We start from the raw sequence: 19,567 nt of genomic DNA on the forward strand, positions 1-19,567 counted from the left end.
GAATGGTTTGCATTTCAGGACAATCAGCCACATCAAACATTACAAACTGAAAGCAAACAGGTTAATGTTTGGTTTGTGGTTTTCTAATGCCAAAGAACATTAGCCAAGGGAGAAGTTTTTGAGCATATCTCATTAGGTATTTTCTAACAATTCTTTACAATTGCTGCAGTCCTATGTATCCTGGGCTGCATCAAAAGGAGTGTGACCGAAGGTCGAAGGAGGTCGAAGGAGGTGATCCTGCCCCTTTATTATGCTCTCGTGAGACCTCACCTGGAGTATTGTGTGCAGTTCTGGTGTTCACAACATAAAAAGGACATGGAACTGTTGGAACAAGTCCGGAGGAGGGCCACGAGGATGAGCAGGGGACTGGAGCACCTCCCGTATGAAGACAGGCTGAGAAAGTTGGGGCTGTTCAGCCTGGAGAAGAGAAGGCTGCATGGAGACCTCATAGCAGCCTTCCAGTATCTGAAGGGGGCCTATAGGGATGCTGGGGAGGGACTCTTCATTAGGGACTGTAGTGATAGGACAAGGGGTAATGGGTTCAAACTTAAACAGGAGAAGTTTAGCTTGGATATAAGGAGGAAATTCTTTCCTGTTAGGGTGGTGAGGCACTGGAATAGGTTGCCCAAGGAGGTTGTGAATGCTCCATCCCTGGCAGTGTTCAAGGCCAGGTCGGACGAGGCCTTGGGTGATATGGTTTAGAGTGAGGTGTCCCTGCCCATGGCAGGGGGGTTGAAAATTGATGATCTTAAGGTCCTTTCCAACCCTAACTATTCTATGATTCTATAGATCTTTTTCTAGGAAACAGCCAGGTGTGCTTCTGTACTTGTTTTAAAAGTACCTTCACATGACATTGAACTGTGAGATGCAGTATTAGCAATTGAACTGCTCTGCAATAGCAACTGATACACAGTGACTATACTGTCAAAGAACTGGATTTCCTTTCTGAATTGAAAATCACATTTGTAGATCCCTGCTGTAATTACTGACCAACCAATTCTTCTCTTTTGAAAAGAAACTGCAACTTTTGCCAAAGATAAAAATGTTTTCATAAAGCCTGTTAACAGACAAAAATTACACTGAAACGTAACAGTGTTCTGGTGTGTTCGCAAAGTATCTTGATGTTATTTTTCAGACAGAAACACTTTGAGGTTTGGGTTTTTTTAACTTTAAAATCATAGATTAGTTTTCCTAATACATACACGAGTTTTAACAAGGCATATGTTCAATCGTAACAGTTTGGGGAAAAAAACAACCAACCAACAAAATCCTGGGATCATGTAAAAGCCCCCTTTGCTTCACTTCAAAATGGATAGATTTTATTTCAGCATCTGCACATTGAGTTCCTAAAGAATACATCTGTTTGGCACTTACTTTATAGGAAAGCAGCATGTTCAGTTACCCTGTGCTCCTTGAAGCAGACAGGGAGTTATCCAAGCTATATTTTTCACAATTATCTCTTCTATTTCCCTTAGAATAAAGTCTCCCTTCAGGCTGTTGACAAGACAAATAAAGCCCTGTGAATTCTTATATGCTCCTTGGAGTGAATGGGAAGTTTAGGAGCTTTGCATGCATAAAAGCAAACCCCATGTCTCTTTAAAGCTGGATGAATTTATGAAAGCTGAAAACAATGCAGCAATCCAAATAATAAGGATCCCCACCATGCATTCACCCCCAGACTAGTAAGTGAAAACTGATCTTTACAGAAGTTCTTGCTATCCATTTTACACATATGAAACAAGATCTGAAAGTTTTTCTGTACTTTCATCATATCCTGTATAAAACTACATCTGAAAAGATAAAGCTGAAAGATCAGTCACAAAAGAGAGACACAAAGCTGGAGGATGAGGGGCTAGCTTGCATTGAGAGAGCTAGAATTGTCTAGCAGTGTGCATGTAACTTTCAAAAAAGAAAAAAATAACACTAATATTATTTGTATCTTGGGAACCAAGAAAAAGTTGCTAAAGCATCCCGAACACTGGCACCGATATGGTAAACATCAGATTTGGCCGGTGGAAGATGACAGTGGTGACCAGAAAGTCATGTGCAGCAACCAGCTCTTTGAGAAGCCTCAAACCTTTGTGGTCTTGGACACTTTGTATTTTGTAGTATCATGAACCTACTGAAAACTTGACCTTTTGTATCCCTGAACAAGGTTTCTACCCTCAAAAAAACCCTGCTGCAAACAAGTAAGATATAAAACCACATAGAACTAAATAACCCTAAAAAGAGCTCACTGTTCCCCCAGCCTGCCAACAGAGCCATGACCATACTTCTCCCTCAATTGTCCAAATTCAGAGGCTGCTTATAAGCCTCATGACTTCTGCTGAAATCCTCCTACATCTCATTGCTATGTTCAAGGGATGACATGCCACATACTCAAATACTAACAGGTTCAGAGCAGTGAGTATTTACTGCAGAAGACTGGCAAGGGGACTCAGGCATGCTTCTGGGACATGCTTAACATTGGACTATCTGTCAGAAGGGTGTAAAGCAGGTGTGGGAAAGCACATTTCCACACTAACAGAAAGAGCAGGGTGCTTTTTTGCAGACAGTATCTGCCTTGTGTGTTAATCCTGCCTGCTCAACTGAGCAGTGTTTTCATCAGCTTTTTTGTCCCTTCCAATAACTATCTGCCATGACCTACTCTGACTCCTGACTCAGCCTGCAGAAGTGGGAAAACACAAGACTTGGAAGAGATGTTCCTGCCATGGGCTTACCAGTTTTCTCTTAATAACTCTAGAAGAAAATAACAACAACTCTCCCAAGACTCACCACAGCCATTTGCTTGTGAACCTGCCAGGAGAAAGAGCTGAGCACAACTCTGGCATGGGAGACTGCCCACAGAAGACTAGTAAGTACACTTGATCCTCTTGACTTCACTGAGATGCAACTAACGAGCAACAGAGGGACTTCACCCAAGGGAAGTTTGGGGAAGGTAAGAGTTTCCTCATATTTCTCATTCAGGAAGGACCAGGAAACTAAGTGAGCTTTGGTTGACACCCTTAATTTTACTATTGTTTTCTCCTCTGCCTCAGTTTGACGGAACTGCTTTGGCCATGCATTCCATTATGCTTTACACAGTGTAACCATGGCTCAGCCTGAAACACTAAATAAAATATGTTCAAATTAGGAAATGTTATGGGCTTGAATATATAACTGCAGATCACTCTCTTGCTACTACTCAGCACAAAGGTACCAGTTTCCTTAGCAAAGCTCTGCAGCTCACTGTAACACTGTCAGCACCTTCTATAAAAAGCACCATCAGATCTCACTTTTTACCTAACGAAGAAATAACTTTTATTAACATGCTGTTGACAACCCTTGTAATGATGCTGGTTTGCCTAACTTCCAGTTAAGGCTTTGTTTCTGACCAGCTAGCAAAGATATGCGAGGTCATTGTATCACCATCACTCTGTCACAAGAGAAGCTTACTCTCTTAATCTTACAGCAAAGAGGTTCACCAGACTGAGCCAGTATCAACAAAGACTCAGGGAAGGATAGTAGGAAGAGGAAAACAAAGGAAAGAACAAAACCAAGGACAGTAAAAAAAATGCAGAAGGAAGAACAAAACTATAGGAGATAGGAGAAGCCACAGGAAATTTAAATAAGAGCTTTACCGAGTTTAAATACGAATTTAGTACAGACACAAACCCACTCTCATTTTTAACATAATGCGACTAAAGATTTGACATTCTGATTAAGTTTCTTTTGTTCTGAAATTAAAAGTTATCATATGACCAACAGCCTGCTCATGAACGGCAACTGTTGAAGGAGGCAGAGGTACGTTTCTTTACTGAAGCTGAATTGGTGCATCCATTTAAATCCTTCCCTGTTACTGGCTACCCTCGAGTAAAAAGTGTTTGATATTCTCATCTGAAGCCACTCCGAAGCCATGCAATATTACCTAGAATAGGGTGTAAGTTGTTGCACCGTAAACTCATGCTGATAATAGACTACTCTTAATCATCTTTGGGTTGTACCAGATGCACCCACAGCTAGCTTCTCAAATCCAGTAGAGGAGAACATCTCCCTCCTTGTGCTCAAAGAAAAGCATTCCTGACACCTTGCTAGTGCTTTCCACCCCCAGAGGCCCCTTAGGGCAACAAAACCCCAGTGTGCCTTAGGTTGAGATAGAACTGGATGAGCTCAGGTACTGCAAAGAAATGTCCTCTAAATAAGGGCATGGGTACCATCCAGCACACAAAATCTAGGTTAAATCTGAGTCACTGAGTAGCCTTTACAGGCCTACTGTACATCAGAGCCTGGAGTTCAGTCTCCACCTGACCCAAGCTCCATGCACCCACTGCTGACCTTCAGAGCTCTGTGCAGTAGGTAGTGCAGAGTAATAGCACTCACCCGCTGGACTTTGCTTTGTGTTTAAAGGCAACAAATTGTTGGCCTTGTCCCACTCAAGGCATGCAGCTGACTGATTTCTAAGAAGAGTTCAACAACTTTCTAGTTATCAGAAGACCATCTGAATTCAAACCCTTCTATCAGTCTGCTTTCAGGGCCAATTCTGCAGCACTAAGAAGCATCCCATTACACAAGGTCACTTAGCACTTGTGCATTTAGGAGGTACAGCAAAAAGCCTTTCTTGCCCACTCTTGACTGATTAAGGCCATTGGCCTAAAGGCTGTGCAAGTCTAGGCTCTTAAATATCCCTTTTTATGGCTGGAAGCAAGTGACAGACTCTTGCTCTGAGGCACTCCTATATTAGGATTCATATCTCTCCATACTTCACAACAGACAAGTAGTCCTTATTTAGTTCATACAGGAGACTATCAGGGTCAGAGCAAAACTGCAAATGGTACTAAGCGTCAGTTGCTTTCTCTGGATAGATCCCAGTAGCTTTGTACACGGGCAAAGCTGACAAGAACTGAAAATCACCAAGAGAAACAAGCAAAATAACAGTATCAAGGTCTCTACTGCTGCAACAGCCAGAATAAGATTGATGAAAAAGAGTAGTTTGAGTTCTCAGTCAAAATCCTTCAGGGAAATGCCTAGTTACACCAAATTCACATTTTATGACCCAGAGTTTCGTTTTTTTCCAGCTCTTTATTATTATTGCTATTTAGGAGATCAAGCATCCACATCACCATCAAGCTCCACAGCATGAAAAGCACTGACACAGCTTGTGCTGACACAACCTGTGTTTGGGCATAGACTGCATGCTCATCTTCTCAAATTTCTCTCACTGAACAGTTCATATTGGCACAAAAAAACCCTTCTCATTTGATCCAAAAGATCAAGATACATCAGGCATCTGTCACCAGGTAAAGGCAGAGCCACGTGTCCAAAGGCAAATGGAAGGTCATATATGGGGCAGCAGTGAGAACAGCTCCAAGGTGCTTCACATCCATTTTAAACACAAACAACACCCACCTATTTGCACTGCATGTCTGAGATTACTGAGAAGCCCTGGGATTAAATGTCTCCCAGAAGCAAAGATGATCACTGATAATGCAGAATATATCAAGTTAGAGCCTCAAAGGTTTAGCTGACACATTAAAGCATCTCCAAGCTTAATGGCAGAAGCTGCCAACATGAGCACAGTGATGCTGTAGTTTGGAGCACCCAAATCCCTCGTCAAATGTCAGGTTTCGTACCTGCTTATGTTCAGAGAGTAGTATTTCCACATCTGACTACCTCTGATTTTAATACTTAACAGCATAACAGCTAGCCTTTTACAACTTTTTGCCTGAAGTTTACTACTGAAGACAAGAAAGAAGTAAAGCAATTGATATCTGAAAACACTTTTTGTCACCATCCTGGCAAATTAGAACTGCAGAGTTAACATTTCAGAAGGAGAGAGAAGAGCCAGCTGTTTTCCCTTCCCCCTTCTAGACACGCCTGCAGGCAGGACAGGCAGCAGAGAGATTTTAATCTGTTAGAATCAACATTTTAAAGACCAGAGCCAATAAAGCACACGCTTTTTTTCACGGTAATAATTTCGCACCACAACCCTTCTCTTAGCAGCCCTACCCCTACAACCAGGTTACATGGTCCTTCTTAGAGCCTTCAAGACATCAAGGTTTTGTACACTGTCCTCCCCACGCTGCAAAAGATCAATGTCTTATGAAATCATAGCAAACTCCATCACCACCTAGTTTGCTGCTGTCACCACGTTAACTGTGACTTTAGTTCAATAACTGGGCAAACAGAGCTCCTACACTGCAAATGTGTGCCTTGAGAAATCAGTAAACCCACCCATCCTCAAAGTCATCTTTGTCTGGTGATGTACAAATGGGTTCCACAAGTACAAAAAAAATGTATTTAAAAGCTTTCATTTAAAAAAAAAATAAAAAATGACCCACAACAAAAGGCAAGGTTTTTTTTTTCTTTGGGACATTTTTGCTTGGCCATTCAGAGAAAGGGAAACACTGAAATACCGCACACAGATCTTCAACAAATTCCCATTATCCAGAACAAGTTCAAAGAGCTGTATCACAGCATAAAGGCTGCAGGCTGGGAAATCTCCAGTCAAAGCATCTGAGCTGCCCTGCTCCTTGTAAACGCCAGATTTCTATTTTATTTTTACAAGCCGCTCTAGCTGCCGCGGCTTTCCAACATCTCTCCGAGCGTTTCAGCCCCGCCAGCTTCCCCAGACCTTCCCACATCACCATTCACAGATTTGCGAACTGTGAGAAACAGATGTTCTCAAAGCATTTTGCTCCTATCCAAGACCACGAAAGACTGGAAAGAAAAAAAACAGAACTCGGATTTAAGCAAATATTTCTCCCTGCCCTATTGACCTTGCAGTCCCAAGGTGCTTCCTACCAGCAACGACAGAAAAGTGTCCTGTCAACTTCAGACCTCTCCCTCCCGGTGCCCGTGGCCGGCCCCCCCGCGGCTTGCTGCTGAGGGGGCTGCGGCCGCCTCGGCGGATCCCGGCTGCGGGGCCACTGGGCTGCGGGACGATGATCCCAGCTGCTCCCCGCCTTCACCTGCCCCTTCCCCCGGCGTCCCCGGACAGGGCGGGCTGGCGGCGGGGCACCGCCGAGCTCCCGGCCCCCCAGCGCCTGCCCCACACTCCTGGGGGAGAGCTCCCCGCACCCCGGCCCCCACCGACCTTTGCAGGAGGAGCAGCAGCAGCACTTCGCCAAGAGCCATCCTACACCGGAGCGGGCGGGATAGCCGCGCCTGCCCGCTTTCATGCTGCCTTCGGGCTGCTCATGGCAAGGAGCCACCGGTCCGCTTAGGGAAAACAACAGAGCACGGAGGAATTAAAGAGAAAAAAAAAAAAAAAAAAAAAAAGGGAAAAAAGCCCTAAGGCCAAAAAACCATTTAAAAATAGCCGCGATAAGCGGCCGCGCCGCCCGCAGCCGCTGTCCCCGCCGTGCCCGCCGCACCTCGGGGGCGGGGCGGCCCGCGGACCCCGCACCGCCTCCTGCAGCGGGGCGGCGGCGGGCGGGGCGCGCTGCACGGCCGCGGGGACCGGGACGGCCGGGGCTGCCGCCGCTGTGTGGAAGGAGGACGGGTGTACAGCGGAAAGCGGCTGCAGCTGCGCCCCGGCGGGCAACATCCGACGTCGCGGGAGAGACATAAAAACTGCCTGGGAGGAAGTCTGCTACAGCTCTGATAGGTCGTGGAGGGGGCTCCTCCGAAGTCTTTAAAAGGCAAAACTTGCATTGCCATGGGTTTTTTTTATTTAGTTCACAACTTTTTTCTTTCTTCCTCCCCCCCCCCCCCACTTTCCCGTTCCTTCGCGTAAGGCTCTGACAGCTAAAACTTTCTACAACTAGTTGAAAAAAAATAACTAGAATACTAACCAGCCTGCTGGGATCCCAGTGGCTCTGCCTGCGTTCTCCAGTAGACTTGCCTGGAGGCACTGCACGGTAAATGCTTACTCTTCTGACACACGGACCAAGATACCTAAGATCCAGAAGTACAGCTTGCTTTGAAAGGTTCCAGCCTGTTGCGTTAGGATTTCCCACCTAAAGCATGGAAAACTAGATATGCCAAAACCCTCTGGAACCTTGCTGGAGGCAGCTGGTAGGAGAGGTTGGGCAGGATTCCAGAGCAGCAGCATCATAGTTTTGCACTCTTGCACTAAAACTATATAAACCCAATGAGCTGCTTCTCCCAGGCAGAAATCCATGCTGAGAGGGAATAGCAGAAGGGAGATGTGCTGTGCTGTGTGCCTCTGTGTCCGAAGGCTTCGGCCTGAGCAGGCATGGCTGTACCAATGCTGCAGACTGGTGATCTGGACTAAGTCTTTCAGTTTTCTGCAGAATGTTTTTTGGAGCGATAGTGCCATGGGGCCAAGGGCCATGTCTGGACAGAAGATGAGGGCTGCGACTCCAGCACAACGTTCACAAACCCACCCTGGGTCCCACCTATGTAGTGGGTGCTGCTGCCCAGGGTGGCCTGTGGTGGATGATTTCATGTAGCTGCCAGGCAGCACCGTGTGGACCCTAGAGCCACCCTGGCACAAGGACCCCATTACCTGGTAAGAGCATGCCAGAGACCCTCCCCGAGAGACTCCCTCCACCATAACAGCAAATAAAACCTTCCTGCTTCACTTCTGGCTGCGCTGTAGGAACTGTTCTTTGACTACAGCCACACTACAAAGACTGGCCATCTCGTAACAAGCCTGGAGCACACAAAGTTTTCCTGCCAATGCCCTTGAGCACCAAGGTGCTTTTCAATGCTCAAGAAAGAAAGGAACCTTAACTCTGTTTCCTCTTTGCTGCGTGTTTTCTTTGACTTGGGTCTTTGCCTATCTGGGAGATGCAAGGGAAAGTCTCAGGGGTGCAGTCTTGTGCCTGTAGCAGGGTGATAATACTTTTCACTGGGAGCAGAAACCGCAGCTGCTGCTGGAGAAGGAAGAGGTGGGCTGGGAACCAGCTAGGGCACCCCCACCCTTCTGCACCTCTCCCTTTCCCCTAGACCATTTGTCTCTGCCACAGTGCCCCAGGCAGCCACTCTTCAGGTGCCAGGCAGTGAGAAAGCACCAGCTTAGGGCCTCCAAGCGATTCAGGAAACTCGTAGCAGAGCTTTTTTGAGAAGGCAGCTCTTCGCTTCTCCACTGCTTCCTGCTTCATAGAGCACCTCTCTCTTCCGTGATACCCTCCCTCACACTATGACCACCATCTGCCCTAGGGGCTGGCTGCCTCCCACCTAAACTCAGACTGATTCATGCAAACAGAAAAAAGGGGTGAGATGAACATGGTCTTCACTGGCATTTCGCTGTTCCTGGGGCATCTGCCCTGCCCGGCAGTATGGGCTCTGAGCAGTCCCTGTGCAGTGCACGGTATGCCAGCGCCCTGCTTGTGGTGGGCTTTAAAACTCATCATAGGGAAATCTGTGAGACTCCTTATTGAGGGAACCAGGAAACACCCTAAAAGTAGCGTTTCACCCCTAAGCTCCCGTGGCTCTCGGCAGAGCTGCCCGCTGCGAGCGCCCACCTTGGGGGCAGCAGCCCGGCCTTTGCGGGGAGATACCGCCGCCGGTCCAGCCCCCGCCTGCGCCGGCCGCGGAGCGGGCGGATGGGACGGCGGGCGGGGACATCTAGCGGCCAGGCATGGCATCTCAGCCTGCTATGGTAGGGGGCGAAACCCGCCATCATGAAGCGCGAAGCCTGCCAGGGTAGATGAAGCAGGCTGCGTTGCTGGGAGCAGGGAGGGGCTTGGCCGATGTCACTCAAGGAGTGCCTGGGCCATCGGGCCGAGGGAGAGCATCTGGGAAACGTGGTGTATGTTACGTCAAACACACAGCAGTAGAGCACTACTTGGGGGTGAAGTTTCAGTAAAACAGTGTTATAATTACAGCCAAGCTTTGAAACAGAATTAAGGTCCCATCTCGGCTCTGAAACCTTAATTAAACCTGAATTGCTTAATTAAACCTGAATTGAAGTCATCATTCTGGGGGGAAGTAGGCTTCTTCCCTTTTTCCCGTCTCCCCCCAGTCTACAGTTCTAGTGCTACTGTGAAGGTTATACCTAAAAAGTCATTATTTAAAACCACATATATCTATGCCTACTTACTGGTAAACTCTTACATGCAATAAATATTTCACAAAATAAGACCAAAAGACATATTCTTAATAATCACATCCTATCGGCTCCTAATAAAGCAGAAGAGAAGACATGCAGGGGCACTGTCTAGCTCAGCTTCAGCCCTGGCTGAGGAAGACTTCTGTCATCATCACCAGGGGAGCTGCACTGCCAACTGCATTGAGCCTTTAGCTTCAAGCAGGAAGCCTGGCCTTTGGGAAGTAGCAGTGTTGCAGAGATTACATGGGGTGGGTTAAAACCTGCACAGCCCACTTGCTCTGGGTGATGGATGAGAAGGCTCTTGCTGGGACTAGCAAGGATCCTTAACATCACCTTCTATGTTCACATTATATTTTTTATGTCATTACTGGAGAGGGCACATTAATGTGTGACTCTGCAGTCTACGAATAACCTGCATGTCCCCTGGCAAAGAGAACATTCCTCCCCTTGCGCTGTGCCTTACTTACAGGTATTCTTCAAGGAAACATCTCCTGGCACCACACTCTGAACACAACTGCTGTTATCGGCAGTGGAGTGGCTGAGAAAATTTTAGGGTCCTGACTTGCTGCATCTGAAGCTAAGGCTATTAGCAGTGTGCCTGTGCCACAGGCCAAGTTTGCTGCCCTGTGCAATGCAGCTGATGGAAGCGAAGTCATCTCTGTCAGGATGATAAGGAAATTAGTCCTGTCTTCTTTTACATACAACTTTACAAAGTCCCCAGCTGTTAAGAGCTGCTTTCATATGAAATCTGTGAGAGTCTGTAGAAATTATTTTTCCTGTAGAGGGGAAATAAATTCTAATACTTTTACCCAGTCCTCTTGTGCAAAATTTGAGGTGAAAGATGGAACGCAGAAATTTTTATACTGTCTCCAGTGCAATGTCTCCTCATACCTGCCTCAGCTATTTAATTTTCTTAGGTTATAAACTGAGGGACCTATCTGAGGGAAACACGGCACAAAATAACTAGTGGATGTAAATTGGCATGGCTTCATTTGGGTCAACACAAATGCAGTGAAATACACCCAGCCCAGATTTCCCTGGGGCTCTCTAATGCAGAACAGCAGCAACAACATTTCTCCCATAGTAACAGGTGCTGTTTCCTTCCCCCATCACATATACAGAGAGATGAATAATGTAGTAACTGTCAGGAACATCTGTTCGTTACTTATGCGAGTCAATCATACATTGTGCTTTAGGGCGTAAAGTGATCTGTGCAGAAAATCCATCCCTACGGGCACTACTATCAGAGTAAGATGTTTTATGGCTGATTTATTTTTTTAATCCGACTAAGCTTAAGTATTAGCTACTCATTTCTTAGGAAGGAATAGGAAACTATCTATCAGAAATAACCCATGGATGGCAAAGGAAGAGAGATTTGTACATTTCAAATACATCATTTAAATATGCATTATGATTTCCAGAGACATATTCAATGGGGTTGTTCAGCTTGGAGAGGAGGAGACTCTGGGGAGACCTTACTGTAACTTTTCAGTTCTTAGTAGGGGCCTATAAGAAAGATGGGGAGAGATTTTTCAGCGGGGCCTGTTGTGACAGGGCAAGGGGTGATGGTTTTAAACTGAAAGAGGGGAGGTTCAGGCTGGATGTGAGGAAAAAGGTTTTTACAATGAGGATGGTAAAACACTGGCACGGGTTGCCCAAAGAGGTGGTGGCTGCCCCATCCCTGGAGACATTCAAGGTCAGGCTGGATGTGGCTTTGGGCAACCTAAATCTAGTTGGAGATGTCCCTGCTCATTGCAGGGGGGTTGGACTAGATGGCCTTTGAAGGTCTCTTCTGACCCAAACTATTCTATGATTTTATGATATTCAAATAGTGCAAAGAAATATATGAAATTTAAGCTTTGTTAATAGGGAGAGTCAGGTAGCAGAGCAATTCAGAAGATTCAGGCAGGACAGTAAACATGGATGTGCCAAGAACCAGTCAATGAGAAACACCAGGAGCAAGGACTTAAATACAGGACTTGTTTTCTGATTATGGTCTTGTGTCAGTTCATGGAGAAATCAAGAGTTACAGAGCAGCTTAAGGAACCCACTAGCTGACTAGTTCATTACTGATTCTCTCACTTGCTTTCTGGGTGACTTTAGGAAAAAAAATCACCATTTCATGCCTCAACTTTCCTGTGCACAATAAAAGGATATTAGCATTTCACATTCCCTTCAGAGTGGTCAGAAACAGAGATTAGACACCCTACACTGAACAAGAAGAGCTGTTATTTTTTGATATGTCTTGAAATGAGTGTGGCAAAATATGTCTCTGACATTACTGGCCTTTAGATTCAGTATTAAAAGGCACCTCGATCAATGTGTCTTGCCTGCAAATGCTACTCGCAAAACCAGGTAAATCTGAACAACTGAGGGGAAAGCAGATTGGCAGAGTGAAGCAGTCCTTGCTCAACCAGCACATTTCAGTACATTATTTTTGGCTCTGGCTCCAGCTATTTTCAACAGCACTAAACATTCATTAGATTAAATCAAATGAACCACATTCTTTAAAAATAGCCAGGGCCTTGTCGTGCCAGTTGGAAAAAACAACAACTTTCTTGGGTACTAAACGAGATCAAATAAATTGAAAATAATTTAAAAGAAAATAAAAAAAAATAAAATGAAAAAATAAAAGAAATAAGAGTCATATTCCCTCCCGGTGCAAGGGAGCACAACTCCAAACAGAGGTTTTTGGCTTCTCACTTCAGCACAGTGGTAGGTAAAAAAAGAACATTCTCAACTAGCTAAAACAAACAAATTAAGAAGAAATATAGACAGTCCAGCACAAACTCCACGCTGAACTGTGATGTAGGCATATGTTCACCAAATGTTGGAGTATCTCTTTCCTGATCCCTCTGCTGTAAACATTAGCATGGGATGGGTATATGCAAACAAACAGCATCCTGGCCCACCAACTCTACTGTAGAGCCTTAAAAGCCATAGCCAGACCTCTTTGCTCTGCTGAGATGGACCTCACCATTATGCTGCACAACCCATCTCCTCCAAACATCAGAACTTCCCTACCAACACTAGCCTAACCTTTCTTTCCTAATCTACAACCCATCTTTTATATTTCTCTCCATCCTATAAAGAAGGAAGAGCCTAAAAAAAACAAACAAAAACTGTCGCCTAAAAAAAAAACAACCCCCCCAAAAAACCCCAAATCAAAAAACCAAGTTACTTGCAGACTTACCCCCAAAAGTATCTTAAAAAGATCATCACATAAACAGCACGAGGTAGATGGATATAGAGCAGACTGCAGAATAAGATACATAAACCCGCTTTCATGTGGTTCAGTCTGTCTCAAGGGAACTTAGAGTTGCCCCCAAAATATTCACGTAAGTATAATCTGCAAGAGATTCATTCACTCTCAGGAGTAGAACAGACCTGTGGAACACATTCCCCTTCAACCTCCAGCCTAATTTTGCTCTCAGATATAGTAGAACAGATTCCTACATTGTCTATGTCCTCTGGTTTCCTGGGCACAGGACCAATTTCACTATATATACACCTTCTTCCTAAGCAGTAACCATTCTCTGACAGCAAGTTGCTTAAGAAAACAGAAGCTGGCATACAGTCCTACCCTGCTGCCATCTTCCAAGGTCTCAGTGTAAGTTCACCTGCCCTGGACAGGCTATACTGCTTCAGCAAGAGTGGACTTTTCTGACTGCCCAGCAGTACCACCAGATGAGTTACACTCAAGTGAGGCTGACCTCACAAACCAGTTAAATGTGAGAGATCCAGTAAGTGAAACTACGTGCCACGTTATGTTAGTACTGTACATAGCTGCAGAGCTATGCTGGATGGTGGATGCATCCCGAACAAGCTGGTCAGAATAAAAACCCAACCCTTCAGCAGAAAAAAGTGAAATAAAACTTTAAAGCAGGTTTTGTGTTAATTTCCTGAAGCACTTATCTCCATTAGAGCAGAGACATATCTTCGGTAGTTCCTGCAATACCCAGTGATGGGAGACACAAAGCATTAAAGCACTGCCTTTTGGACATGTTCCGGCTCCTGTCTTACTGTGTTGGGCCTCAGCAGAGAAATCAGGAGTCTATCTCAGCCCATCAGGGTCTGCTTTCCAAGACAAACAGGAGCCTCACCGGCTTGTGCATGACAAAGGTGAGTTGTTGTTTTAGCAACTACAGACTAACAGTATAACAAAAGTATTCTGCACTTTCCTGTCTCAACTTGCCTGAGGCTGTCCTATTTAGAAGGCAGAAACCACAGCTAATTTTCTCTCTAAATGGCATTTCTTCTCCCTTAGAGTAAGTTGTTACCTGTTTTGGTTGGGTTTTTTTTGGTTGGTTTTGGTTGTTTTTTGGTGTTTGGTGGCGATTTTTTCTTGTTTGGTTGAGGTTTTGAGCATTTTTGTTGGGGTTTTTTTGTGGGTTTTTTTTTTTGTTGGTTCATTGGTTGTTTTTTTCTAAAGGAAGAGCATTCAGACTATTTTCCTGAGTTGTTTTGCAGAAGGTGCAAGCTCTGTTCATCACCTAACTCCTTACCTAGTATCCAACACAATTATGATTCAAGGCAAATTAAAACTAAAATTACAAAAGTGGCACAAACCATTTGTGAGTTAAAGGGGAAATTTGTTTGGCCAGTCGACAGGAATTGGACTGGAATTAAAATAAAATTCAATGTCAATATTATAGAAGTTTTTCTTTATTACAGCCAAAATTACTGCATTAACTGCATTAGCCACTTCCCTTTTTTTCTAGGGTAAAAACGTAGAGAAGTTCTTACCAGGCAATATTCAGGATGGCAAAGCCTTCTGATTTACAGTACCAGATTTAAGACAAGCATAAAAGAATCTGTAAAGCTGTTACTGACACTTAACAGTGGGTATAAATAACAAGGGCACACAAAACAGGCAGCCTTAGTGCAGAGAACTAAAGAAAAAAACTATTTTTTTTAGCTAGTGGAATGAGTGGCTAGAAAACAACCCCTCTGCTTTTATCAGTGTGGAGCACCTCTGCCTGCTTTCATTCTTTGGTGCCACACACTAGCAATAATGGCATTATTAGGATGCTAGCTCTCTGCCAGACAGGATGTCTGCTGATGTCCAGTACAGAAATGCTGCTCCTGGGAACATCAGTGAGCAATTGCTGGCTAGACCAAGTACTCTAGAAATCCCCCTTCTGCTGGATACCATCAGACATTGCCAAAAGATGGACTTCTACACAATGGCATTTCCAGCCCTCACAGACAGAAGAACCTGTTGTCTTTCTGTGAGAGGGACAAGTACATGATGTCATGGAGTATTTTTTAATTCCTATGTTCAGCCAATCTCTTGGTATGCAGCAGCTCCACATTACATGATAGTTCCATGAGCACTTTGAATTGTCAAGAGCCAACAGCCCTGCCAAAACCCTTTGTTGCCTGTCTGTCTCTCCCAGGTGCCTGCTCCTTCCTGCTGCTTCCCCTGTGCCAACAGAAATGTTTGTGCAGCCTCACAGTGAATCTGATCTGCAAACTGATCCAGGTTAAAATTAACCTAGGGTGGAAAAAAAATTCATTTTATCCCAGATGGGTTCCATGATCTGCCTTGGTTCTCCTGTTCAGATTTTACTGTAAAAGCCTCAAGGCGCATGACATATGCGTCACCTGTACTGTTGTACTATCTCCTGGTTTTCAGCAATGCTACTCACTATGGTACATCCTGGCTGCTTGGGTAGGCAGAGAACACATACCTGATGCTCAAAGACGTTCAGCCTCCCTTTAATGAGACAAAATCAGCACTTCCATCTGTCTAACTATCTTTTGCTCAGCTGAGAGAAGCGCTAGGCCTCAGTGCTGCTGAGATCAGGCTGTGCCTGCATGTCCTGTAGCATGTTTTATGATGGCAATCAGCAAGCTGATGAGGAGTGGAATGTGCATTTTTGCATCTTTACGTGAAGAAAGACCCATCTTCAAAATAAGGAAAGGCTGTAGCAGATTGAACATTGCAGTATATATGTATATAGCTCCTAGGTGAAGACTACGTACAAAGCAGTTCTCCTGTGGAATAGCACTGTGTATGCATAGCACAACTATAGCAGATTTGTCTGAACAGATGTGCAATGACCATGAAGACTACTGGGTGTAAAGCCTGAACTACCTTCCCCTGCCATCCATGCACAAAACTTTTTTACTAAGCTTTTTCATGGGTTTGAATGGCCTTCCTTTGCATCAAGAGCACCCTGAGTGCTTCACACTGCATGAAACTTAATCTGACTTTTGCAGTCAGTGGAAGGAAAGATGTTTTTATTTCAATGAGTATAAGTCCTGCAGAGTTAATTCTTCAAGAATGCCATTTGGCTTTTAAGGCCAGAATCTGTTGTGTGATGCCTAAGTGAAATTCCCATAGATTTCCAAGGAAACTGGGTACATATTCCTTGGCAAAATGCAGCTATTAACTTAAAATTCTGAAGATATATGAAATCTACAGAGAAAATAAAGAGCTAGGTGCAGTCTGGAAGGAGTAAAACTGAAATGTATGAAGACCTAAAAATACTTATTTAAAGTGTATCTTGAGTTGAAAGATTTCAGTGTTCCTCCCTCATCTAGAAAATAGAAAAATGTCCTTGGAATATGAACACTGTGTGCTCCTTTTAAACAGTGTGCTCCTTTTAAATTTATAATCCCTTTGGTTTACAAAAGCAAAGGGCAATAAAAATTATAGTTTGGAATCAGGCAGTTTAGTATTATTGGCAAGAATAATGGAACCTTAGGTTCACTTCGTGAAAGCAGGAGTCATCAACACAGGTGAGCTGTAAATTGTCTTGCTTAAGATAAGAAGACAGGGCTGCTCTATCCCATGAAGTGTTGGAGAGTCCATTACTATTGTTTCTGTTGGGAGGCACACCTTTAGAGAGACTGGAGGCCATCTCAGCCTTTCCTGCAACATGCAAACAATTACCTCTTGCTATTTTTACATTGTGGAAAATTTAATCTATATTTTGCAAACTCTAGAAAGGAAAAAAGTACTTATTTCATTGCATCACAATTCTGCAGAATCAATAATTATTTAGTGCATTTATGCAGAATACATGATACGTATGTAGAACAGCACCTTTTAATAAATGTTCAGGATATCCAAAGGCAAGAATGGTTTAACCTCCATTAACCTGTTCTGAACTGTGAGAGACTTACTTAAACAGATTTAAGGAAAATATAGTCAAGTATGGACGCTGCCTTAAAAACCCCACCCACCCACTCAACCAAAAAAAACCTTCAAAAAATACAATTCTGGAGTTAAAGGCAACATTTGTAAGAAGAGATAATATATTTTGTGAGACCAGTTAATAGGAACAGAAAAAGTACATTGGCGTTTATGTAAATAATCTCCTGCCATAGACTTCTAGACCATCATGTGACAGTAACATTAACTCTACTTTTTATAATTTGGGATTAATCTGAACTAAGTAAAGTTTACATTGGTTAAGGCTCTTTTGCAAAATGCGTAACGTGGGAATAACTGCTCTGACAAAATGCTTGCGTAAATAACAGGAAAATCAGGCTTCTTGTGTCAGGATCAATATATCAAATCTGGGCAGTGTGCTGAAGCAAATATACATAAACATAATTTCAATTACTTGAAATACATTATTTAATACACATGTGCTTTGTACTGCAGTGTGCGTATTTCCGGCTCAGACTGGTCAGGGAAATGGGATTTTTAGCAGAGCTAGTTCACTTCAAAACATACTCATAAAATATTTGTTCAAGATTAGCAATGGAAGGGCCAGCCCAGCAGTGAACAGACTTTTCAGGATGCAAGTACTGCATAGAGGATTAGTCCCTTTAACTGTCTGTAAGCTGAAATAGTGGCAACATTTTGGGGAAGCTGAAATCATCAAGTACTTGTGTTACTGCAGCCTTTGTCAGGATGCTATTAAAATGTACATCCACAGATTGACGTAAAGTTAGAAGGAATTTCAGGCATGAACCCTGAATTAGCAGTTTATTTTTCCTTCATGCTTAAACTTTAAGCATTTCAGGGAAAATGATCAGGCAGTAAGTTGCAGCGTATTGAGCAAAGCAGAAAACCATGAGCAACATAACAATGAATGGTGGCTCACTGAAGCTGGTTATAAAGCAAAAAAGCCTAGGCACACAACCCAGATCCTACTCTTTCCCCCATAGTCCCAGATGGATTACAGTCCGATGTCCATCTGTGAAGCTGCTAAATTTAGACTGCCCCCAGAGGAAACACAAGACACAAGCTATCCACATGCTCCCATTGCTCTTTCAGGATGACCTTCCTGTTAGCTTGATGGGCCAAGCACTACAGAACAACTCCCCCCTTCCCACCATACTACATGTATTTCAAGACACACTACTAAATACAGAGGAAATAGATTTTACTCAAGGAGCTATTTTTATACCCTTCCTCCAGGCTTCTTGTTTCTCACTAGTGGGGCAGAGGCTTGGAGATGTTATAGTTGCTGGCTTCAGGTCAGGGCTAGTATAAAACCTCATCCTACAAACTGAACTCTACTCCACCTGCTCGCTCTGGTGTCTGCAATGCACTGAGGGACCACAGCTCCAAGGAGGAGAAGAAACAGAAAACATCTGTAAGGTTCCTGTCCACTTAATAAAAAGAAACAGGCGTCACATTCAAACCACTCACCCATTCCTTTATTCAGTAGAACTGCCTTTGGCCTTTGTGATGTCCCAACAGTTGGGACATCAATATGTGAACAATAAAAACTAAAGACTCCTTTTCCAGCATGCCTTTGAAGACAAGCTGGGAGAAAAGACCGATGCAGTCTTGTTTGTCCAGGTGTGCATAGGTGAAGTGCTCTCAGACTGTCCTCTCTCAGAAGGGGCCAGGAGAGGGCTGTGGCCACCCACCCATCACCTAAGCATATAGGTCCTGGCAGCAGGGACTGGCTGGGACCTTCCCTTCACCTGTGAGTGAGCTGCAGCCAAGGAGGGAGGTTCTTTCTTCTCTGCAGGATAGGGAAAGGGGTGCTCTGGGTCTTCTCAACACCTGCACCGAGGGCTACAACCCTATTCCCATTGCACAAAGCCCTGGATATCTGGGGCTTAACCTGGTCCTGGAAAGCAAGGGCTGGAAAGCCAGGAGGGCATGGAGAATTTATGACCTTGGTCTTCCACAGAAGCTGTGGGAGGAAGTGAGGTGCTGAGATTAATGCAGAGAGTGACTCTGTGTTACATTATTTTGTTCCTTTGGGGAAGCATGAAAATGCCTTCTAACAATGACTTTACAAGCAAACTTCAGCAGGACATGAGAGCCTCAGAGAAACATCAAAGAGTTGGGAGAATGCATGGCTATGTCTCAATGACTTGAATTGCCTTCTCTGCCTCATCTTAAAATGCTTAGCCACATCAGCCTGAGCTTTGCTCTGAACCCCTTAGGCAGACAGAAATAAGACAAGTCAAGAGAGGAAACAGGTCCAGAGAGCCCACAAGAAAAAGCCTTTTTAGAGCTATGATCTGTCTTCCGCTGCCCTTGGTATCACTGCTGAGTTTCCCCCAAGTTTCCAAGCCAGACCAAGTGCTGAACCCTTTGTTATCCTTGATAAGCTCAGTTGGCCACAGCATTTTAAATCCCTCCCCACA

The 19,567-nt window shown here is 44.3% G+C and overlaps 1 protein-coding gene across 12 annotated transcripts in view; it reads right to left on the reverse strand.

Annotated features, from left to right (window-relative positions):
- The window catches only part of KALRN (kalirin RhoGEF kinase), a 513,375-nt gene that overhangs the window by 69,390 nt on the left and 424,418 nt on the right, over positions 1 to 19,567 (reverse strand). Inside the window, exon 1 of one of the 12 annotated variants that reach the window (XM_061370053.1) lies at positions 7,073 to 7,383. The exons of the other annotated variants lie outside the window; for them this stretch is intronic. Within the exon in view, the coding sequence (XP_061226037.1) occupies positions 7,073 to 7,157 (85 nt within the window). The 5' untranslated portion in view covers positions 7,158 to 7,383. Of the gene's footprint in view, positions 1 to 7,072; positions 7,384 to 19,567 lie in introns of those variants that run through there. 12 annotated transcript variants of the gene reach the window in all.

Source organism: Neopsephotus bourkii, unplaced genomic scaffold (genome assembly GCF_033783945.1).
Source record: "Neopsephotus bourkii isolate Nb327-2 ecotype Australia unplaced genomic scaffold, CSIRO-AGI_Nbou_v1 NB_1526, whole genome shotgun sequence".
Lineage (NCBI taxonomy): Eukaryota > Metazoa > Chordata > Aves > Psittaciformes > Psittacidae > Neopsephotus > Neopsephotus bourkii.